The sequence below is a fragment of the Malaclemys terrapin genome, chromosome 1, assembly GCF_027887155.1.
Source record: "Malaclemys terrapin pileata isolate rMalTer1 chromosome 1, rMalTer1.hap1, whole genome shotgun sequence".
In the NCBI taxonomy this organism is placed as follows: Eukaryota; Metazoa; Chordata; order Testudines; family Emydidae; genus Malaclemys; species Malaclemys terrapin.
The window spans coordinates 245,211,819-245,236,188 of NC_071505.1; the positions used below are offsets into that span (position 1 = coordinate 245,211,819).

General features: G+C 46.4%; 1 protein-coding gene across 3 annotated transcripts in view; it reads right to left on the reverse strand.

The window, feature by feature from the left end:
• Nucleotides 1–9,785, reverse strand: part of ARHGEF7 (Rho guanine nucleotide exchange factor 7) — a 192,538-nt gene extending 182,753 nt beyond the window's left edge. For 2 of the 3 annotated variants that reach the window (XM_054011286.1, XM_054011311.1), the window contains exon 1: nucleotides 9,486–9,662. In XM_054011286.1, coding sequence (XP_053867261.1) covers nucleotides 9,486–9,650 — 165 coding nt within the window. In that variant the 5' untranslated portion in view covers nucleotides 9,651–9,662. Of the gene's footprint in view, nucleotides 1–9,485 lie in introns of all 3 variants that reach the window. The other variant, XM_054011294.1, reaches the window with a different exon arrangement.
• Nucleotides 9,786–24,370: the final 14,585 nt, after the last annotated feature.

Here is a 24,370-nt window from a genome sequence, read left to right on the forward strand (position 1 = left end):
TCAAATTCTCAACCAATTCCTCCCTATTTGTCAGAATCAAATCTAAAACAGCCTCTCTACCTTTTGTAATAACAAGTTGTCTCCAATGCATTCCAAGAACTTGTTGGATAAGTTGTGCCATCTGTATTATTTTCTCAACAGATGTTTGGGTAGTTGAAGTCCCCCATCAACACCAAGTCCTGTGATTTGGATGATTCTGTTAGTTGTGGGGGAGCAAAATAAAGGTGCCAGATCACAATGAGGAATCCCCATGTCTTTTCCTCAACATGGCAGTTAGCTGAATAAGAGTCTCTTTAGAATAATGCTCTTTATAAATAGGGACAACAGACTACAAGCGAAAGTACAACAAAACTTAGTGGAGCATGACAACGAAGGTTCCCACTCTAGTTTTAATCCTTATATACAGTATCAAAACTGGGTCAACTGTCTGAGATACAGCAACTTATTTGGAAAATGTTTCCTATAATGAAAGGCATCTCCACTGCAACTTTTATTAATAGTTGCCTCCCTCCCACTATCAACATAACTCTAATTTAAAACACGTGGTTGAAATGCAGTAATTTGAAGCCATGGCTTTTCAGTCAAACAATTGCTAACATTGATGGTGATGCATGTGATAAGGTTCCTACTCTTTAAAAGAGAATAGCTCCCCAGTATAAACATATGTGCTCCAAAAAGCTTGTAACAATTTTCTTTTCAGAACTGTTTTTTCTTTCGTTCATTTCTCATATTCATGACAAAGTTTTCAGCAGAACCAGCATGCTAAAATTTCTGTTTAGCATTGACATGTTTTATTCTGAAATGCAGAGAGTAACATGATCTCACATGACTGCCTAAAAATAAGAGACACCATCTATAGTAACAATGCTTTCTTAATTTTTTCAATTTACACTTCTTGAAATCTAGTAAGTTTCTAATTTTCTTGTGTTGAAGACAGAATATAGTTTTAATGTGAAAATAATTTAACCATAGCTTTCTGAAAGGAAACTCTACTTGTTATTCTGTGTACGAGGTTGTGTATTTACTGTAAACAAAAAGGTCAGTCCACCTAGTATCAAAATCCATTGTCTTGTTTCTCTGCTTAAGACAAACCTGTTCTTTGAGCTTTTTGCCTTTTAATGGGCACACTGCCTTTGTTTATTATACTTCTGTTTTCACTAATTTTTATTATGGTGCCCAAAGGCCTTAAAAGCAGGGCATTAAAAAAGTATTAATACTGTTATATGTAATTTCCTCTTCAGTCCCTCTCCCCAGACAGATGTCTTCTAAACACATACTATTTTCTAAAACCATTTTCTAAAAAGCAGCTGATTGACAAACATTCTATTTAGATCCTCTCCTGCTGATCTGTCATTTATTTTCTGTATGCCCCATCTGTTTTTAATTACTAGGGGTATTTGCATGAAAATGAGATCTGTTCATATTGTTTATGCCTAGTGAGTCACAATCCTAACTCTTTGGGGAAATGAACGAGGCTTAGGCCTTGTCTACACTATAGAATTTTGTTAACGCTAGTTAAGCCGAGAATCAAAAACCGGTATAATTATATCGTTTGTGCATGTTCACACAACTCTTCTTCTGTCAGCGGAGCATGTCCACAGTTGGTGCTCTAGCATTGACAGAGAGAGCAGTGCACTGTGGGTATTTATCCCACTGCGCTACTCATCAGCTTCTGCAGATAGGAGTTGTGGGAAGACAGAATGGATTGCAGTGCATCATGGGTGAGGGCTCAATGTCCTATGATACAGTTTTTTTCCATCCCATGATTCTCTGGGCTTCGAACTGTGTTTCACAGCATTTTTCAACAGCCCCTGTTTACTGTGCGCCCGCCTTCTCTGTCTGAAAGGATGGATCCTGCACTGCTCTCTCTTATGAAAACATCACAGCTGGTCATGCAGTATATCATGAGGACCAAATCTGTCTGACCTGCTGTGTGCCATGAAAAGAAACAACACCAGATTACTTTTGGCATTCACGGAGAAGCTGCACACAGTGGACCATCACTTTTGGTCTCGGGAAATAAGCACTAAGTGGTGGGATCGCATCATTATGCAGGTCTGGGATGATAAGCAGTCGCTGAAGAACTTTCAGATGCAGAAAGCCACCTTCCTGGAACTGTGTGCGGTGCTCGCCCTGGCACTGCAGCGCAAGGACACCAAAATGAGAGCTGTCTTCTTAATGGAGAACCATGTGGCGACCGCTGTGTGGAAGCTGGCAACTCCAGACTGCTACTGGTCGGTCACGAATCAGTTTGGAGTCAGGAAGTCCACCACTGGGGCTACATTAAGGCAAGTGTGCAGGGCCATTAATCACATCCTGCTACGAAGAACCGTGGCTCTTGGCAATTTGCACGAAATAGTGGATGGCTTTGCAGAAATAGGTTTCCCTAACTGCGGAGAGGCGACAGATGGCACACACATTACAATTTTGACACCGGACCACCTTGTGACGGAGTACATCAATAGGAATGGGTACTTCTCCATAGTGTTGCAGGCGCTTGTTCATCACCGTGGGCGTTTCACTGACATCAACGTGGGGTGGTCAGGGAAGGTGCATGATACATACATCTTCAGGAACACTGGCCTGTACAGAAAGCTGGAAGCAGGGACTTTCTTTCCAGACCAGAAGATTCCAATGGGGATATTGAAATGCTCCTGGTGATCCTGGGAGACCCAGCCTACCCCTTACTCCAGTGGCTCATGAAGCCTTACAAGGGAAGCCTAGACAGCAGCAAGGAATGCTTCAACAATAGGCTAAGCAGGTGCAGAATGACCATAGAACATGCCTTTGGCAGATTAAAAGCACGCTGGCGCTGCCTTTATGGCAGGTTAGACCTAAACGAGGAAAATATTCCCATGGTCATAGCAGCCTGCTGTGCGTTCCATAATACTTGTGAAGCTAAGGTGAGAAGTTTCCCCTGGGGTAGAAGAGCTCGGAGGCAGATCACCTGGCGGCTAATTTTGAGCAGCCAGATATCAGGGCTATTAGAGGGGCACAAGAGGGGTCTATCTAAATCAGGGAGGCTTTGAGGCACCATTTTGACAATCAGCTCCAGTAATGAGTCATTCTATACAGCATTCTGCCATGCTTTGTTAACTTGCGACCTTGCATAAAAATTTTAATGATTCCTGACTGGGATTTTTACACAGCAAATTATCAAATTGCCACTGTGTACTCATTCCAGCAGCAACCACCATGTTTTGGAGACAAATAAAGATTGGTTATCGTTCAGCGAGTTTGTTTTTATTAAATACCAATAAACAACACACAAAAAAGCTTGGTGGGAAGGGAGATAACAATGAAGGGCAGTGTAGGCTCTCATAGCTGTGTGTAAATCCAGCTATCATTTTGGAAGCTGTCCAAAGAGGTGGAGTGACCAGGTACCAAGATGGGCCTGGAAGTTGCAAGGAATGTGTGGGAGGAGTTTGAGGAGGGCACAGAAAGCAGTTCTGTATCCTCTGCAGGGGGGTCGAGCACGCATGAATTCTGCCTGTAGTGTGATTAGGGACTTCAACATCTCTGTTTGCTCCTCCATCACTTTTATCATCTGCTCCTGGCCCATTAAAATTCACTCCTGGCTCTCCTTTCTGTCCTGCCTGTCTATTTTATAATTTTCTTTTAAAGTCTCTCTCCACAACCTGTGTTCTTGTTTTTCAGCCTCTAAGGATTGGAGCACCTCTCAAAACAGGTACTCCTTGCGCCTCCTTGGTTGCTTCCTTATCTAGCAGAAGTGCTCCACCAGTGTGTAGGGGGTTCCACTGAAGTCCACATCTGCAGAAGCACAAGAAACAATAAACAGAAGAATGAATTTTAGTACATGCACCACATCAACTCATTATAGTAAAATGCACCTTTTAAAAAATATGAATCAGTTTCTCACTGTCTCTTGGCAAGCACACAGCTCGGGGCGGCGTGGGGGAGGCGCTCAAGAGGTGGCAAAGGGTCTCGTTGTTTTTTTAAGGGGATCACTGCAGGGGACTAGGGACAATATTGTAAATTCTGCCACCATTTTCCACAGGCAGAGGTCATTGAAGATGATATCTCGCTCCTGAGGGTAAGGAAGGATGCAAGGGTGCATCTCTTGCATGAGTGTGGCTTCAGACCAGGTCTCTATTCTTCTCGCTTGTGTGCCACTTTGGTCACTGCACAAGTGATTACTAACTGGCACGGGAAAGTTTCCTACAGTGGGGGAAGGAACAAAGCAGCTCTGCCAAGGAACCTTCAACAGAGGATTGGCGAGTACCTCCAGGGAAGTTTCCTAGAGATCTCTCTGGAGGAGTCCCATGAAATCTCGGTGTGCATTAACACACTGTTCCACCGCACTGCAAAGCTGCCCAGGGGAACATGAAGCAAACGCCAACACAGCTAGTCTTGTACATTTCTATCCCTTCACCTATTTCTAGCATATAGCAAAGCAAAGGACAGATCTACCTCATATAACCGAGCAGCAACAACTCAAAAAGATCACTTACCAGAGTTCTCCTCTCCTGCATCATGCACGCCAGAGACAGACTGCTGGGACTGGCTAGACCCCTCCAGAGTCAAAAAGAGTTCCTGACTCGCCGCGCCACATCATCCTCCAACTCGACCTTCTCGTCCACCACTTCCTCATCGGAGTTGAGTCCACTGTCTCCAGCCCCACCAAAGTATCCACAGGGCTCTTGGTGGTGGAGATGGAGTCGCCACCAAGGATGGCACCCATTCTTTATAGAAGCAGCAGATCCTTGGCCCAGCACTGAAGTGACGGTTTGACTCCCTTGCCTATTGGTACGCCTGCCTCAGCTCCTTTATCTTTGCACGACATTGATGTGTGTCCCGGTCGTAGCTCTTATCCAACATGCCACAAGAAATCTGACTGTAGGTATCAAAGTTCCTACAGCTAGAGTGGAGCTGGGACTGCACAGCCTCCTCACCCTACAGCGCCAGCAGATCTAACAACTCAGGTGTGCTCCAAGCGAGACAGCGTTTGCTGCGGGGAGCTGCCATGGTCAGCTGGGAAGATGTGAAGTGAGCTGTCCATGCCAAACAAACAGGATGTGGAATTTCAAAAATCCCCTGGTCTTCAAAGGCGGAGAGGCGGATGCCTGTGTACCTGGGTGCAGGGCAGCAGAGTTCAAACTGCTGCCCAGAGTGGTCAGGATGGACATTGTGGGACACCTCCAGGAGGCCATTTACAGCAACATAACCAAGCTCAGTGTCTACACCAGGGGTAGGCAACCTATGGCACGTGTGCCAAAGGCAGCACGCGAGCTGATTTTCAGTGGCGCTAACACTGCCCGGGTCCTGGCCACCGGTCCAGGGGGCTCTGCATTTTAATTTAATTTTAAATGAAGCTTCTTAAACATTTTAAAAACCTTATTTACTTTACATACAACAATAGTTTAGTTATATATTATAGACTTATAGAAAGAGACCTTCTAAAAACGTTTAAATATATTACTGGCATGGGAAACCTTAAATTAGAGTGAATAAATGAAGACTCGGCACACCACTTCTGAAAGGTTGCCGATCCCTGGTCTACACTGAACCTTTGTTGATATAACTTTGCCACAAAAAGCTTTATGCCTCTCATCAAGGTGATTTTATTTTGTCAGCAAAGCAGGAGGGTTTGTCAGCAGAAGGAGCATTGTAGTGTGTACACATCCACTGTTTTGTCAATGAAAGCTGACTTTTGTCGACAAAACTCTGTAGTGTAGACAAGGCCTTAGTTTATGGGCCCACTCCTACATTTCTTGGGCCTCCAAAATGCCCATTTAAGTCAGTAGGCTTTTGGGTGCCAAGGAGTAAAGTACCAAGGCCCAGATTTGAAAAGAACTCTGTATGTGTCTCCTGCTATATTAATTACTGTTAGGAGTAGTAACAATGTTGCAAACAGAATAACACTAGGAGAACATGAACTCTTAAAAACAAATATTCTGTTTTCATGCAGATGGTTCTAGTAACAAAAAAACAGAATGAGAATTAGAGAAAATGGAGCCAATCCTACATTTCTTGAGCACCAAAACTCCTATTGCTGGCAATGTGTGATATGTGTTCAGAATTTAAACAGAATCTTTAAAATGTTGACATGGAGCATTAGTAAAGTTTTTTGAGTGTAGTTTTTTGGCTATGCAAGTGCAGTATGAGTGAAAGTCATCCCTTCCCCTATAATGAATAAATGGGATTTGTTATTTATTTATTATTAATGGGATTTAATTTTATTATTTATTATTAGTGGGATTTATTCAGGAAAATAACTGAGGATTGGGGGATACAATCCACACACACCCCCAAAATGAGAAAACCACAGCTCCTATATGGCAGCTATTCTAGTCAATGAACTGAAACAGTGTTTGCAACTGCTATACAACCCCCTAGATCAGTGGTTTTCAACTTTTCATTTGCGTACCCCTAAAAAAATTGAATGGAGGTGCGGACCCCTGTCAAAATCTTAGACATAGTCTCTGGACTCCCCGTGGTTCGCAGACCACTGGTTGAAAACCCTAGACAGTGGCTCCAAGCCACTAGATCTATCAAAGTGTGGGTCCAATAGGCTCTTCCGGAGTCCTAGTCTCAGCTAGTTCAGAGTTCCCTGCACAGCACACAGGAAATGTGAACGGCCCTCTATGCAGCTGACCAAGTACTGTGCCTTACTGCATAGCCCTACTACAGAGCTTAAGTATCATAGCGAGCCTTGAGTGGGCCCTCCATGGGTGAGTGAGTTTCATCCTGTCTGAACAGTTGTGTGACTTTGCTGGTTCTAGTTACTCTGGCACCTGGTATAAAAATGGCAGATAGTCCATCATTTGCATGAACAATTCAATCCCCAATTCCCTGGCACTCGTGTAGAATTTATGCACTCTCTGAAGATATTGTTCTCATGCTCTCTTCCATTCCGCTTTCTTAATTATTATTATTTATATTACAGTAGTATCTAATGGCCCCAGTTAATTTCAGGGCCCCATTATGCAGGGCTCTGTACATACATATAGTAAGAGATAGTCCCTGCCCCAAGGAATCTAAAGCTTTGACCCAGCAAAGACTTACTCTGGGATTACGCACAATGTGGAAAATTAAACCAGGAGTGAATCTCTGCGGCATTGGATCCTACACAGACAAGATATCGGGTGGGAGAAAGGAAGTACTATCCCCTCCATTTTACAGGTGGGCAACTGAGGCACAGAGCAATTAGCTCGCTGATGTGCTGTGACCATTGCTTATCACATTCCTCATATGCATTTCATTGATATTTTGTGCTTCAGCCCTCTGTTTGTCACTTTCCCTTGTTGCCATGTCTCATCGTTAGATTGCATATTCTTTGGGTCAGAGACCAAATATTTTTTTTGGTTATGTGTTTATACAGTGCCTAGCACAATGGGATCTAATCCCTGATTGGGGGCCCCTGGGCACCACTGCAATGGCAATGCAAATAAAGAATAATAGAAGTCTGTAGCAGAGACAAGAATTGAGCTCAGATCTCTTCTATTTTAGTTTAGTGCCTTGACTATTAGGCCATTCTGCCTCATTTATCATACTGTATTTTAAAAAACAGGGGTTCCCCATCGGCCCACCAAACGCTCTTCATCATTCTTTCCCTCGTTATCTTGTATGGTATAAAGGCAAAGTTTTAACATAAGTGCTGATATGTATATCAAAGTTTGCATATGTGCTCTGTAGAAAAAATAATATATGTAACACGGTGTCCATACAAACACTAATTCCTCTAATATTCTGAATAAAAATTGGTAAATAAAGCCCCGATGTTTCAACTTGAACATTCCAAGTACTGTAGCCTCTTTTGGGCATGGAATAAATCCTCTCTATTTGGAATACTAGAGGAATTATTGTATATAAGTGTACATGGTGCATGAAAGTTATTTCACACCATATGTTTGTATTTTTCACACAATGCAAAATAAAACTGTAATGCCATTTTTATGTCACTTTGAAAAAAGTAGGATCTTCTGAGTGATAGGTAAACAATAAAAGGCCCAAACAATACAAAAACAAACAGTCCTCATGAAAACTATTTCTAGTATTTAAAAACATTCCTCTAATGTTTACTGAGACAGGGTCACAGTGCATCGTGTGCTGTTTGAAACATTTTTAGTATTCCAGATGTTATATGGACTGGTTTTGGAATGTCCTAAAGGAAGGTTGAAATGGATACATCTGATCCTGTATACATTTCTCCTTCACATACAGCTAGGATTTTAATATTGAGAGGCATTTTCTCCCCATAAAATAATCTCACCAAAATTGTGAAACTCAAAAAAACCAAAAACCTATGAACTAACACAGCTCACCATTTGAGCACACTACTTGTTGGCTCATCCACTCTCCCTGCTTATATTCACCTCTATTTAGGCCCCAATCCTGCAATCGGGTGGATGCCAGTGCCTGCAAAGAACCACTGGGGCTCCATTCAGGTGCACCCACAGGAATGAAATCGGGGCTTTTGACTGTAAATTACGCAGGACAAGGACTCCGCCTTCACAGCACCTAGCCACTGCCAGTACTTCATAACCAATAATGATGACCACAGGGTATATTTAATACACTCTTCTTTATCATTTTCCTAAATAACCTCATGTCACGTGGTTCCCGCAGGACGATGTCTGATTGGGAAATTGTTTTTATCTGGCCATTTTAATAAACCAGTACTGAGGCTAATACATTACAGCCACATAAAAATAACCTCATTCCTATCCACTGAGCAGAATCTCCTCTTCTCCCGCACACGGGGAGGTGATTCCACAGCTCTGGACTAGCCCAGGTTCCTGTCCCTTTAAACGTGACCGACTAGAGTCCAGCCTGGCTGGAAACTCTGCGCCTGCCTGCGCCCCCTCCTCTGCCCCCAGCCCCGGGCAATGGCGCCTTCGCAGCGCTCCCCGCTGGAGGAGGTTGGCGTGCGGCGGGCTGGCGGAGGCGGCCGCATGCACAGGGGAAAGGCCGCCCGTTTCCTTTGCCGCTGCCCGGGCTTTCAAGGGTGGGGTGCGTGAGGGGGGATCACTGCACAAAGGAAAGTGCGTAAAGCTAATCCCGGCTCGGTTCGCTCCCCGGCCGGGGCCAGGGCAATCAGGGCGGGGACGTGTCTTCTCGGGTTCATCAGCCCATGTGGCTGCGTGCAGCAAGCACCGCGCGCTCTCGGCGGGGGCGCTTAAGCTTTGCCCCCCACCCACCCCACCCGGGCGCCCCTTTCCTGCCCACAGAGCGGGCGGCGTTAGTGTCACAGGCTCGTTCTGCACGTTTGGCTTTTGCAGCCACCGGCTCAGCTGCCACGGGAGCCGGGGTGCATCTGACACCCTGCAGGGTGGATGCATTATTCAGCACACGGTGCATTCTGAGCTGCGTGAGCCTAGACCCTATGGGACTGTGCATGCTGCGGGGGGGGGGGGGGGGGGGGGGATGGGTGTGTGTGTGTGTGTGTGTGTTCGTTCTCCGGTACAAACACACGCCAAGGCTGGGTGGGGGTGCGATTCAGGGGCAGAGGAACATGCACTTACTTTATCTATGGTGCCCGGGAGCAGGCGGTCCAGCAGCCGGCACAGCACCACCCCGTCTTTCAGAGACGATTGCAAAAACCCCTCGGGGTCCGAGATGGTCTTTTTGGGCGACTCCAGCACGCCCAGGGTGATCAGCCATGTAACGGTCTGCTCCGCGGAGTTCATGGCTGCTGCCGCCGCCGCGCGGAGGGTAAATCCCAGCGAGGGGGAAGCAATCGCGCGCCGCAGGAGGCTGTATTTGGCCTGTGCCCCCCCTAGGATCCCCCACCCCTGGCTTGGGGTTTCACATTGAAGCAGCCGGGGCCGCCGCTCCCTCCCTCCTCGCCATGGAGCTGCTGCAGATGACGACTCGCTTTGCGAAATCCAGTGGGTCCAGTTTCTCCCTCTCGTGCGTTTTGGCAGCTTGTCAACTGCCTTTTCATTACATACACATGAACCTGCAGCGCCTCCTCCCCCCGCCGCGGCGGCTGCCTCCGCATGACATCACTGACAGCCGGAGGAGAAGAAAAGACGCGAGGCCCCTTCTCTGCACACAAACCTGCGGCGGAGCCCGCGCCCCTCCAGCGGGCATGGCTCACTCGGGGCACAGCTGCTGCAGGCAGGTCTCCTTTGTAACACGCAACGAGCGCTGCTTGCACATATGTGGGGAGCTGCCGTCTCGCAGAGCTTGGCATCTGCAGCACGCGGGCTACACATGCAAACGTTTGAGCTATTGTATAAATGCATCCTGCGTAGGTAATAGGGACAGTGTGTGTGTGTGTTTATGTATTATATAGTCACACATATTACATGGGGATGTGTGTTCCCATGCACACATTGGCAAATCGTATACATATGTATACACAACCCCAGTATCCACGGTCAGATTTAGGCAGACTGTCTGGGAGACCATTTAACCCCCTCCTCCCCCCCATATACATGGTGGCTAATATCGGAAATGTTTATACTGGCATTTTTCACCTAGAGGTAAACTGGATATTTGATCTTCAAATCGTGGCATCCTTCAGGATTTTTTAGCATTCAAATAAGTGTGTGTGCCGTGTACTCTTTTACTACCCAGCAAGCTAACAGTTGCTGAGTGAACATTTTAATTCGGTATGTAACCAGATGGATCCTAAACAGTGCAGAATGGACTCATAAATCTATCAGGAATAGGTTTATGCTGTATTGTGCTTGACCTTGGTAACGTTAACAACGATCTAACGTTGAACAAACAGTTTATGTTGTATGTGCCCTCTAGTGGAGGGTTGGTTTATGCCACCTGATTGCAATCAGTGAACTCGCCATATAAAAGAGAACAGAGTTATAAATAATGGTTTTGTATCATTTGATATTTCCAAGTGAAAGTGTTTTACTCCTATTACATTTGAAGCAGTCACTGACAGTGTTGCTTCTGGAGCCATACAGGCACTAGAAGAAAAAGAAACCTCGTGAAATAGCTTAACAAAGACTTCCACAAGAAAACTGCAGTTTTTTAAAGGAGCGGAATTGGTTAGACCAAGTCAGGCTTGGTCTACACTAAAAAGTTAGGTCGAAGGAAGCCACCTTACGTCGACCTGTTAATGTATGTGTCTATACTACCGGGTCCTTTACGGCAACCTAAGTCGCCTCTAATGTCAACTTCTGTAATCCAGCTCTGCGAGAGGCGTAGCACTTAATTCGATTTTCATGGGTCGACTACGAGGTAGTGCAGCCGCAGCGTCAGCAATGTGCTGGGAAGGGCTCTCCGTGCACCCTTATTAACATTCTACCACCAAACAGAAAAGAGGATTGGGATGCTGTCTCTACTTTTGATAAAGCTGACCCATGCTGAACATTGTCAGGTTACCCTTACAGAGCTGACATCCCTGGGTTTCGTAAAAATATTCCTGAAGAGTAGATTTTTTGTCTTTGGAATGTACCAAATTGTAACTGGTACATTACCAGAGCAGGATACCCCTAAACTCCCCTGCAAAGCTACACACATCTGCCTATTTCAAATTACACAAGTTTAACACAGTGTATTGCATAAGCATTTTATATTATGTACAATTTTAATTGGCATCTTTTGCAAGAACAAAGGAAAACACTTATAAAAATACACTTGGCTGTGGTCAAATTGTTTTTGTTTAAACAGGAAAAAAAGTGAATAGATTCATCAGTCCCTCATTGTCCTCTTTGCAAGTATGCTCATGTGGATTTTATCAAATGTGAGTTTTATCAAAGGCTAAAGGGGAACATTTTTATGGGCATTCCTTCTAGGAACATTGGCAGCATATCCCTGGCCCAACTGATCCCATTTGGACATTTTACTCATTTGCTTACAGTTTATATGAGCAGCAATGATGCCAATTATTAAAACAATGTATGGTGACTGAAGTGTTAGCTTCCCTGGCTATGTTCATTTCCAGGCTTCCAGTCTGCCATATGTTTCACTGGTTTACTTTGTGACTTTCCACAATTATAATTTATGGTAGCAGTTGCTAAGCCAGTGTACAGTACTTACAAATATTTTGAAAATGAACCTGTACAAAATGGTTTATAATGTATTTGTGCCTTTTCCCCCATTTACTTCAGTTAAACTACTTCTGTGAGTGAAATTATTCATGTGCTTAAGGTCTTGTCTAGCCAAGACCCTGTTGAGGAACTTAAGGTCAACATTTTTCAAAGTGTTAAAGTGTCCACACTAGGTGCAAAGTTATGTTCAGAGTTTGGTAGCTAACATATTTTCAAACACAATCTGTTTTCTTAGCCTAGACAAGGCCCCTGTGGTTGCAGGATTGGCTCCATCATTAGTGGCCCATCACACTTTGCTATATGTTGCTGCTAAGCTCATTTTATACACACACGGAAACATAGCAACTGCTGAAGGGCCATCTAGTCCAGTATCCTGTCTCTGACAGTGGCCAGCACCAGATGCTTCAGAGGAAGGTGCAAGCAATCTTGCATGAGGCAGAACTAGGATAGTTTGTCCCCCTCATAATCCTTTATAGTTAGAGATTATCAAACTCAAAAACATGAAGTTTAATAACTTTTCCAAAATGTATGCTAGCATTAAACTTTTGCTCACTTTTGCTTTTCTACTTACTCCTTCAACATACCATTTAGCAGCAGCTAAATAACATATATCTGTACAAAAAAACAATAGAAGAATATTGGAACATTTGCTATTTTCATTACTCAGCAAACCGTATAGATGGCCAAACTAACTGGAAAACCTGTCAGCATACTTGCCAATAGCATAGGAAACAGTAAGAAAATGTTTCCAACCATTGGAGAAAAATTTTCAAAAGTGACTAAAAGACATTTAGGAGTACAAGTCCCTTTAGCTCTCAGTGGGACTAAATCGCTCTAGCACTTTTGAAAATCTCCCCATTAAATACTTTCATACAATATATATGTCATCTTCTGCATGTGGGCTCAGGAGAAGAAAAAGAAACTCCACAGTAGACCCAGCCAGAGACTCAGGCCAGCAGGAGCAGCTGCAGAGACAGCATCAACAGAGACCTTTGGAAACTAATCATGTCATAAAACCATTTTCTACAGTTTTCACTTTGAACAGTCTCTTCCCTCTCCTAATTGGCTGCTGTATCCAATTGCCCTTCCCCTCATACTCTCTTCACTTCAGCCTCCTACTTCCTTCCATGCCCCTCTCCATCCTGCCCTCCATCTTCTTCCCATTCTTTCTTTCCCCTTGCCTCCCTTTATTTTTTTCATTTTAGCTAATCTCTTCCTATCTTCCCTTCCCTCCTACCCTTGCCCTATAATGTAGTTAATACAAATAAAAATAAAGTGTAAAATAAACAAAATGCCACCCAAAAATTGTTTACAAATTTAAAATATCCTGGCAGTTCCATGACACTGACAAATCATCGTTCTGTTTGCTCTGCCTATATGTTCTCGTCTATCCCTTCCCCACACCCTGTGTCTGTCTTGTATATGTAGATTGACATCTAAAAAGTTTCTAAGATCATCTGAATCATAGGGCATGTTTCGACTAAGTTTTGGAATAACCTAACCTTTGTAAACATAAGCAGAGCCTGAAAAAATGATTGGAGCATTTACTCTCTTAGGGAAAGTGTAGGAAGCATTCTAGGGAGAGATTTATAGCACATATGCCAGCTTAGGAAATCTTAAAATTTCTGTGCTCTACACAAGAAAGCTATTTGGATACCTACAGGAAATCTCAGACTTAAAAACATCCTGGTCCCTTCCTGACTAAGGGAGAGAGAAATACATAATCCAGATTTGTTGGATATCTGGCGGTTTTTACAGCGGTTTTTACAGCATTCCATTCTGAGTGAATTATTAACTAAAGAAGCAGCAGTTGACATAATTTATTTGGACTTTCAAAAAGCTTTTGACAAAATCCCTTACAAGAGGTTATTAAGGAAATCAACTAGTTTGGGGATGATAGGTAAAGTACTGTCATGGATTAGAAACTTGCTAAAAGACAGAAAACAGAGAGCAGGAATAAATGGTCAGTTCTCAACATGACAACAGGTTAACAGTGGGGGTTCCCAATATTCCGCACTAGGACTGTTGTTGTTTAATATAGCGGTTATCCAAAAAAGGGCAGTGAGGTGGCAAACTGTGCCGCTTCTGTGTTTTTTAACTTTGTTTTGTGTTCTAGCCCACGCCCATTCATTTTTCATTTCTTCTTTTTTCTGCTTTGTTTTCTTGTTACTATTTTTTTATTTTCAGTTCTGATACCCCTCCTGTTTATCACTAGAGAAGATGGTGAGATGTTTTGACCAGTTATACTTCTCTCTGTTCTCCTGTGCCTAACAGAGGTGGGGACTTGGAACGGAGCAGACTAACTAAAGGTCAATCAGAATCGTGGTGACAGTCGATAGTTTGCAGTCTTGGAGTCACATTGGATCAATGGCTGTTTTTGGAAACCCGTGGGGGATGTATTTTTTCCTTCTGTATGTTTAACCTAGAGACTGACTGTTTCTTTCTGACCCTCCCCGCAATGATCAACACATATGTATTACAACGCAGAGCTATATTATTGCCATGTGTCCTACTTAAAGCTACCTTCAAAAAGAGCCTTGAAGCTTTAATTTGTGCAGGATCCGGCCTGTCCCCTTAAGTGGAGTAAGCCACCATGGGCACTAACACCAGTGCTCCTTGTTATTCATTCACCACCTGCTAGCTTCTGAGTGCAGTTGAAGCTGTTGGTTACAATGTATAAATCTTAAAACCTGTGTTTTCCTACCTGAGGAGTAAATCCCCACTATCAGGGAGGTGCCAGGAGAGGTGAGGAGGGGAGAAAATGGGATAGAGGAACAGTGGAATGGGGGAAAACTGCCCGGCCATAGATCCACCCTGCTCCCACCGGAAATGTCCTTCTGCTGCTTCCTTCTCAGCTTCCACATTAGTCCTTTTCTGTACACAATTGGAGGAGCATCTAAGGTATAGGGCTGCAGTCACAGGCAGCAGCCAGTCAGCTGAAGCTCCCATTGGCTGGGAACGGCGAACCACGGCCACCAGGAGCTGCGGAGGGCCATGCCTGTGGACGATCAACGTAAACAAAATGTCTCGCGGCCCACCAGCGGATTACCCTGATGGGCTGCATGCCAAAGGTTGCCGACCTCTGGTCAAAAGTATAAATGGGTTAAAAAAAGAATTAGATAAGCTCATGAAGGATAGGTACATCAATGACTATTAGCCAAGATAATTGGGTGCCCCTAAACATCTGACTGCCGGAAGCTGGGAGTGAACAATAGGGAATGGATCATGTGATAAATGCCCTCTTCTGTTCATTCCCTCTGAACCATCTGACACTGGCCACAGCTGGAAGATAGGATGCTGGGCTAGATGGACCATTGGTCTGACCCAGTATAACTATTCTTACGTTAAAAAGCTCCTCTGGGCACAATCAGACCCAGCCCAGTACAACCTGTGAGGCCTCTCAAATCTGGAGAGGGACAGCTCCTTAAAGGGGAGGATCCAACCCCCACAAGGTAGCACTCGGCAGGAGGCAGAGCTAGACCTCTCTGGCCTCACAGAGCAGGGGCTGCCTACCAGGAAAATGGCTGAAGAGCCTCTGCCTCCTGGACCTGCTGGAGAAATAACAGCAGAGGTGAAAATAAGGCAGTCTGGTCCGGTCCAGCATACCGGCAAGAGCAGAGCCGGTACACAGCCGACCATACCAGCAGGGGGCAGCTTCCCCAGGCCGGCAATTTAAAGGGGTCCTGGCAGTGGCCAGAGCCCCTGGCCCTTTAAATCACTGCTGGAGCCCTGCTGCTGGAGCCCTGGGGTAGCAGCCGGGAGCCCCGGGCCCTTTAAATTGCCCCCAGAGCCCTGGGGCTCCCAGACGCAACTAATGCTACCATGGGGTTCCGGTGGTGATTTAAAGAGCCCAGAACTCCTGGTCACTGCTAACACAGCCGGAGCCCCAGCCCTTTAAATTGCTGCCAGAACCCCCAGGTAGCGGTGGTGATTTAAAGGGCCCAGGGATTCAAAGGTCCCGCCCCTTCTGCCCGAGGTCCCATCCCTTCTGGTTGAGTCCCCTTGCTCAGGACCCCGGCCCTGCATACCGGTAAATTCCTTAAATTACTTTCACTCCTGAATAACAGGATTGTCTTTACTTTGTTTTCCCTTTTGTTTAGAACCCAGAGTGCCCAGCCTGGGTCCTTTGGGCCAAGACCTTTTTACAGAGACTATGGACCTCTTACCTTGTGGGGAACTGCTGGGTGAGTCTAGACAGTTTTGTGGGCTGCAGTGGTGTTTGGTTAACACTTACCATTTTTTGATTGTTTTGTGCCACCCACCAAAGGCTTACAATGAGAGGACTATACTCTGCTCTCTAAGCTGACTCTACAGCAATGCCTACAGCCAGAGAAAGATGTCTGTGAGGAGACAGATATCCACCCTCACCCCCTGGGGTTGCACTGGACAAGGCAACCTATGACAGGGACCCTGCTATAGGAGAAGAGCGAATGGGGGTCACATAGAGCCTCTAGCATGGGGGAAGAGGACAGGGGCACACACAGAGCGCCTGGCATGTGGCAGAGGGGGGAATGGGGAGCACACAGAACCTCTGCCATGGAGGGGAAAATGAGGAACCCACCTATGGGGGGAGTACACAGAACCCCTGGCATGAGGGAGAAGATGGGGACTGCAAAAATAAAGGGGGGATGGGAGGGCGGCACACAGGGAGTTTATGTGGGGAATGGAGGAATGCAGGGAGCCCATGGTGTGCAATGAGCGTCAAATGTAACAAAGTGTGCAACACCCAAGTCAATGTGTTTATGGTGCAATAGCTCTCAGGCTTTTGCCTGTGATTGCGGATGGGTGGAAGGAGGGTTAATAGTATATTTGATAGGAATGTGGGAGTGTTTTGAATTGTCAGTGAGATTTCTGAAGGGTTTTTTTTAATATAAAATTGTGTCTGTGCTCAATGACTGTGATATTTGGCACGTTTTACAAATTACAAAGGTGGAATGGGCCCCATTGTCACTCTCCCATATCCCTTGCAACAGTTGCAATCTGCTGGGTCATTCTTGCTGTCAGCTCTTGGGGTTGCATTCTCCAGGACTGACAGCAGGGCATTCTCAGGGGAGAGCCTGTGCCTTTGGAACCTGCTCCCTTTGGCAGGCGGCCAGGCACCATACTTGGCAAGCATCAGGGCCCACTGTAATTTATATTTGTTTAGTCAAGCTTTCATCTGATCGCTGGACTATTTTTGAAGCAGACCACATGAGCGTATGGAGTCTCTATTTTTAGTGCTGCAGAATAATTTGACAACTTTGTATTTATTTTTAATACACACAAGGCACTGAAGTGTTAAGGTGATAGAAACGGTTTACAGATTAGTCAATAAATATCACCATTTACCTTGGGATGAGTGTTTCGTGGATCACCACAACCCTCATGTGCCTATATTTAGACTATAGTCCTGTGTATCATCACTGAAGACCCACTTCTGCCACCCTTCCTCACATTCAGTAGCACCTTACTCCGCAAGTACTGCTTTTGAAATGAACTGAAACCAGAGGAAGCTACCCCTGTGCAAATCATGATTCATATCAGCTTTGCCTATCTACAGCACAGATTTGCACTGCTCCTGCTATGCTAGTGGCTGGCCAGTAATGGCTGCCATCAGGACAAATCCCCAGTGTAGACAAGGCCTGAGAAAAGATCGCATCCATGGTTCCCAAGAAGATTAAAAAAAACAGTCCAAGGTGGTCTGAAGTCAGTAAGAGTTTGTATGACTGATGATGGTTGGTCAGATCAGCCCTGCATCTTTATTTCCTTTAGCTTTTCCTCCCTCTGTTTTCACAGCCTTGCTTGCAACAACTGTCCATTTTGCTTCTATTTAAATTCACTCAGTTAAAATGAAGAAACAGGCACTGCTACAGTAAGCAAACACATAGGGCACCTTGCAAGCTGCTTTAAAAAAGTCCTTACAAAGGCCTTGAGCCAATAACCCTACATGTTTTATAAAGGCCAAAGTGAGCTTCCTTCACAATTGTTAACAAAGGAGAAGTGTGAGGGTTATTAAACACGTTGAATTTCCACACAGGACCACACACAATGACCCACCATCAGTGCTTCTATCATTGTCATGCAACAGATGATTCACGGGGTCTGATTCTCATCTTAGGCTGGCATAAGTCAGGAGTAACTCCACTGGAGTAAATTTATTTACACCAGTGGAAAATAATGCATGTGAGCGGGTAATTAACCCTTCAGCAAGTGGCCCTTGAGCCTCACACTTCCATCAAAGCACTGGAGTACTCTAGTTCATTCTTAAACACACTAGGCAGTATTATAAAGTCTTACAAGAACTCCGGTTGGCTCAGAAGTGTTCATCTCCTTTTTCTATGTTTATCTAGGATTGTTTCTTAGGCTTTGGACAGTTGTGTGGGTTTTTTTGTTTTGCTTTTATGTAAAGTGCATGTAACGGGGCGATGACTCACCAGCGCGTCGCCTCCTGCTGGTCGTCCAGAGAATTAGCATTTCCAGCTCCAGAGCACCCTCTGCAGGACCCCGCAGTCTCGCTGGGTCTCCCCTCCCCAGGGAACCCCCAACCCCCTATCCCCACCTCGCCTCAGTATCAGGCTACTGCCAGTCACCATCTAGCCCCCATTCACTGGGGCAGACTGCAGTATAATTGCCACTCATCACTGGCAAGGGGGGTTTGGACCTGCTGCCTCTGCCTGCCCTTGGGCTGCCCCTCTGCAACCCCAGTACCCTTTCCGGCCTTTAACAAGGCCTGCAGCCTGGGGGGTTTCCAGGCTCGAGCTCCCCCAACTCCTCTAGAGTTCCCCCAGCCCTGCTCCACTTTAGGTACTCTGTTCAGCTCCCAGCAGCCAGGCTCTTCTCCCTCAGCAAGCTAGAGAGAGACTCCTTTTTTGGCTTCTGGCCCCAGTCTTCTTATAAGGGCCACCTGGGCCCATATTAAACCAGCCGCGGCCTGACTGGGGCGTGGCCCCCAGTTGAGGGCTGCTTCCCCCAATCAGCCCCGCTTTTCATTCCCTGCCACAGCCCTCTCCCTGGCTGTTTTAAGCCTTTTAAGGCAGGAGCGGGTGACCACCCCGCTACAGTGCACTTTAAAGGACAACTCTGCAGCCACAGCTACCAAGTCTTTTGGTAGGTTTCCAGAAGTCATACTCCAGCTCCTTATGTGAATCACCTATGAAATGGAAATGCATTCTGCAGTTATAATGAGAAAGTCTACTTTAAAATGAGGCAAAATAGGTTTTATCGGGCTAGCTTTGAATTCAGGAGTTCCCAAACACTGCAGCCCTATGAATCTTCAACATGCTACAGGTGCATACACAACCAGGATTGGTGTGATGACAAAGTGAATTCATGAATCCTTTTATATTTAGGTAACTTTCAATTTGGTCTCTGGCCATTTCCCCCCTCCTTATAATCCCTGTCTGATCAGTGCAACAGACCATTATAAAGGCTTCATAAGAAGGTTGCCTATAGGCACTATATGATTCCTACCTTACTGGTAGAAATAGGTTTGGAAACCAGAGGCTTTCCCAGTAACACTGTCTAGTTTTCTCTTAATTATTTGCATAGTCAATTCAATAGCACCAAGACAACAGATATTGTAACTGTTCGGTTTAGCAGTAGACAAATCGTTTAAGTTACGTATCAAGGACTTTGGTCAGAAATCATCAAGTGATCCATCCCCAACAGGTGCACATGAACTGGTGCTTAACTTGAGTTGACTGAATATTTCCAATACACCAGCAACAGAGTGGAAAGCAGGAACACAAAGCTAGTTTTTTCCAGGGTCATTTTGATTTGTTTATACAGAGCTTTTAAATCAAAGTATCTACCTTTTGGGCTGCTGGAAGTGGTTGTAAATGAATTAGGGGGCTGAGGGACCCAAAGCCAGCTAGAATTTCATTCTGGACAAATTCACCAGGCCTTCTGAATTTACAAAGTTTACACCTCACCATCCTTCCCCTAGCAACCCTCACCAATCCCCTTCACAGCCATCTGAGACACTGCTGGGCTCACTCCAATGCTGTGACACAAGCTCTGCTTGCCTAACCAGAGAGTAAAGATAACATAACCCCCCTGTTGGCATCCATGGACATGAAAATAACCCAAGCCTGCTCCCCACACATCCACCCAGGTAGAGAACATGGATCACAACAGCATCTAGATACCTGCCCTCAGCTCCCCCACCCAACACCTCTGATGGCCGAAACTCACCCAAACACACAGCCATCCCTCCTTCCCACAACTCCTGTCTTTCCCCTATGCCATCCCATTTCCTGTGCCACTCCCTGGCGCCAGCCACCTTCCCCTCATTACTTTCCTGACTCAACTGCTTATCCCCTGGTCCTATGGCTCCGGCCTCCCCCCTGCAATCATCTTTTGGCTCTCCAGCTCTCACCTCTTACCTCAACCCCTACCTCCAGCCCCCTTGGCTCCCCAAGGTCATCTGCTGTCCAGGGCTCCTGGCTCCACCCCATCCCCCATCATCTTCTGGCTCCCCAGCCCTCTTTCCACTGATTCCCTTAAGCCATCTCCCATCTTTCAGCCCACCTCTTATGCTTCTGCCACTCAAAAGTTCCACCCTCATGTCCCCCACTCCAGCCCTCCTCAGTCCCACTCCCTGGTTCCAGCCTCCCCCATCAGCCCCTGGCTCTCCAGAGCCTCCCATGCCCCTTCCCCAGCTCCCCAGCTCATCCCCCCCAGGCTCCCAAACCCACCCACCTCCAGAGATCCCCCACATGCCCCTCCCCAACCCACCCCTGGATCCCCAGAACCCTTCCCTATGTCCCCCAATCCCCTCCCCATCGCCCCCTGGGCTCCCCAACCCCCTGTCTCCAGAGAACTGCCTATGTCCCCCACCCCCAGCTCCCCAGAAAATGGGTGTAAATGGTAAAGCAGAGTAACTTGTACCAATTTGACAATCACCAGGTGTGTAAGACATGTTCAGAGGCAAAAAGGGTGTTGTAGGAAAAGAAACTAGACCCCTCTCTTACTTTATCTTGCATCCTCATATTAGTTGCTTTTCCAGCTGTACAACCTTTCCACTATTCAACATGTAAGTTACATTTGTTTTCTCCACCCACTGCTTTTCCAATTTGGGTAAGCTATGCTGTTTTACCATCTATAACTCTCTTCTAACAAACTTGCATTTGGCATGCAAGTGACAACACCATTTACATCACCACTAAATTTGGTCACGAGAGAAAGACAGAGGCAAGACCTAAGTGTGGGCCTCCTACTTTGCTGCCTGACGTAACTACACAGAAGTCCCTAACTGCTGCTTTGCTGAACTGCTTAGGCTTGAGTGTTAGGCCTGGTCTACACTACGACTTTAATTCGGATTTATCAGCTTTAATTCGAATTAACCCTGTAACCGTCCACACAACGACGCCATTTAATTCGATGTAAAGGGCCCTTTAAATCGATTTCTGTACTCCACCCCAACGAGCGGAGTAGCGCCAAAATCGATTTTAGCAATTCGAATTAGGGTTAGTGTGGCCGCAATTCGATGGTATTGGCCTCCGGGAGCTATCCCACAGTGCATCATTGTGACCGCTCTGGACAGCAATCCGAACTCGGATGCACTGGCCAGGTAGACAGGAAAAGCCCCGCGAACATTTGAACTTCATTTCCTGTTTGCCCAGCGTGGAGAGCACAGGTGACCACAGATACCTCATCAGCACAGGTAACCATGCAGGCTGATAATCGAAAAAGAGCACCAGCATGGACCGTGAGGGAGGTACTGGATCTGATCGCTGTATGGGGAGAGGATTCAGTGCTTGCAGAACTTCGTTCTAAAAGACGAAATGCAAAAACTTTTGAAAAAATTTCCAAGGGCATGATGGAGAGAGGCCACAATAGGGACTCTGAGCAGTGCCGCGTGAAGGTCAAGGAGCTCAGACAAGCCTATCAAAAAACAAAGGAGGCAAACGGTCGCTCCGGGTCAGAGCCGCGGACATGCCGCTACTACGCCGAGCTGCATGCAATTCTAGGGGGGGCTGCCACCACTACCCCACCTTTGTTCGTGGATTCTGGGTCGGGGATAGTCTCGATGCCTGAGGATTCTGCCGATGGGGTAGAGGAGGAGGAGGAGGAGGATGAGCTTGCAGAGAGCACACAGCACTCCATTCTCCCCAACAGCCAGGATCTTTTTATCACCCTGACTGAAGTACCCTCCCAAGCCTCCCAAGCCAGTACCCAAGACTCTGACCCCATGGAAGGGACCTCAGGTGAGTTTACCTTTTAAAATATAAAACTTGTTTTAAAAGCAAACGGTTTTTAATGATTACTTTGCCTGACTTTGCATTCGCGGTCAGTTCAGCTACTGGAAAAGTCTGTAGCTACTGGAAAAGTCTGTTAACGTGTCTGGGGATGGAGCGGAAATCCTCCAGGGACATCTCCATGAAGCTCTCCTGGAGGTACTCCGAAAGCCTTGCCAGAAGGTTTCTGGGCAGTGCATCCTTATTCCCTCCTCCATGGTAGGACACTTGACCACGCCATGCTTGCAGCAAGTAATCTGGTATCATTACCTGACAAAGCCTGGCAGCGTATGGTCCCGGTGTTTGCTGGCATTCAAGCAACATCCGTTCTTTATCTTGTTGTGTAATCCTCAGGAGAGTGATATCACTCCTGGTAACCTGGTTGAAATACGGGAACTTAATTAAGGGGACAGAGGTGGCCGTTCCTACTGGGCTGTTTGCCTGTGGCGGAAAATAAATCCTTCCCTGCAGTTAGCCAAGCGCAGATGGGAAATTGGCCCTGAAGTTTTCCGCGTTTGGCTAGCAGGGATCTTCCCTGTTACCAGCCACGCGGTGGGGGGAGGGTACCGTGATCATCCCAGAGAATTCATGGCGAGGGGGGGGGTCGGCGGCGGGGGGGGTAGTTTGGTGCCTGCAGGGATCTTCCCTGATACCAGCCATGCGGTGGGGGGAGGGGTACCGTGATCATCCCAGAGAATTCATGGCGGGGGGGGGGGGGGGTTAGTTTGTTTTCTGGTGCTGCTGAATGTTAACAGAAAAACCGCAGCACTCTACTTGCCTGAAGGGGCCCAGACAAGCCCCCCCACACTGCCCCCCCCCCCCCAACTGGCTGAGATTGGCCAGGCTTCTGCAGCACTCTACAGGCTATGCTTGGTATGTGGGAAAGGAGGGTGCAGAAGCTGTAAAACAATGGCTTACCATGGCCGCATGCAAGCCGAATTCTGTTGCCCAGACCTGTGATCTCTAGCAGCAAAGCCACAAGCACTCAGCATTAAGAGGCAAAATGCGACCTTGCACAGAAATCACATGTGCTATGTAATGTGAACAGTGTTGGTCACCGTGAAAGAGTATAAGCATTGTTCTGCAAAATGTAGCTTTTAAAACAATTCTCTCTTTTTTCCCCTCCCTACAGCAGCTGCAAATTCCTCAAGCCTCCCTCCTCCATCCCGAAGGTTATCACAGATAAGGCGTCGTAAGAAGAAGACGCGGGAGGACATGTTTTCTGAAATTATGCAATCCAGCAGGAGTGACAGAGCTCATCTGAATGAGTGGAAGGAAACAGTTTCAAAGTATAGGAAAGAAGTCAGTGAACGTGAGGAGAGGAGGGACCAACGTGAGGAGAGGAGGGACCAACGTGAGGAGAGGAGAGACGATCGAGATGAGAGATGGCGGCAGGAAGACCAGAGGATGAAGGATGCAACGCTGGGGCTGCTCCGGCGTCTGGTGGAGGTTCAGGAACGGCTGCTGGAAAACAGACTGCCGCTTCAGCCCCTGTTCCACCCTCCCCCCTCCCCATGTTCCGTATCCTCCTCACCCAGACGTGTAAGAACGCGGGGGGGGAGGCTCCGTACACCTTCCCATTCCACCCCAGTAGACAGCCCAAGCAAAAGGCTGTCATTTTTTTAACCTTTTCTTTGTGGCTTTTTCCTTCCCAGCAATCCTCCTCCCAAATACCACCCGGGTTCCCTCCCTCTTTTTCTAATCTATTAATAAAGAATAAATGATTTTTAAATGATAATGACTTTATTTGGTTTGAAAGAAAGCTGGGGGAAGGGGCAGGGTGGGTTCCTTACAGAAAATCAGTCAGTAAAGGGGGAGGGTTTTCATGAAGGAGAAACAAACAGATATTTCACACGGTAGCCTGGCCAGCCATGAAACTGGTTTTCAAAGCTTCTCTGATGCACAGCGCTTCATGGTGTGATCTTCTAATCGCCCTGGTGTCTGGCTGCGCGTAATCAGCAGCCAGGCGATTTGCCTCAGCCTCCCACCCCGCCATAAAGGTCTCCCCCTTACTTTCACAGAGATTGTGGAGCACACAGCAAGCAGAAATAACAATGGGGAGATTTCTTTGGCTGAGGTCAGAGCGAGTCAATAATGAACGCCAGCGACCTTTTAAACGGCCAAATGCACATTCTACCACCATTCTGCACTTGCTTAGCCTGTAGTTAAACA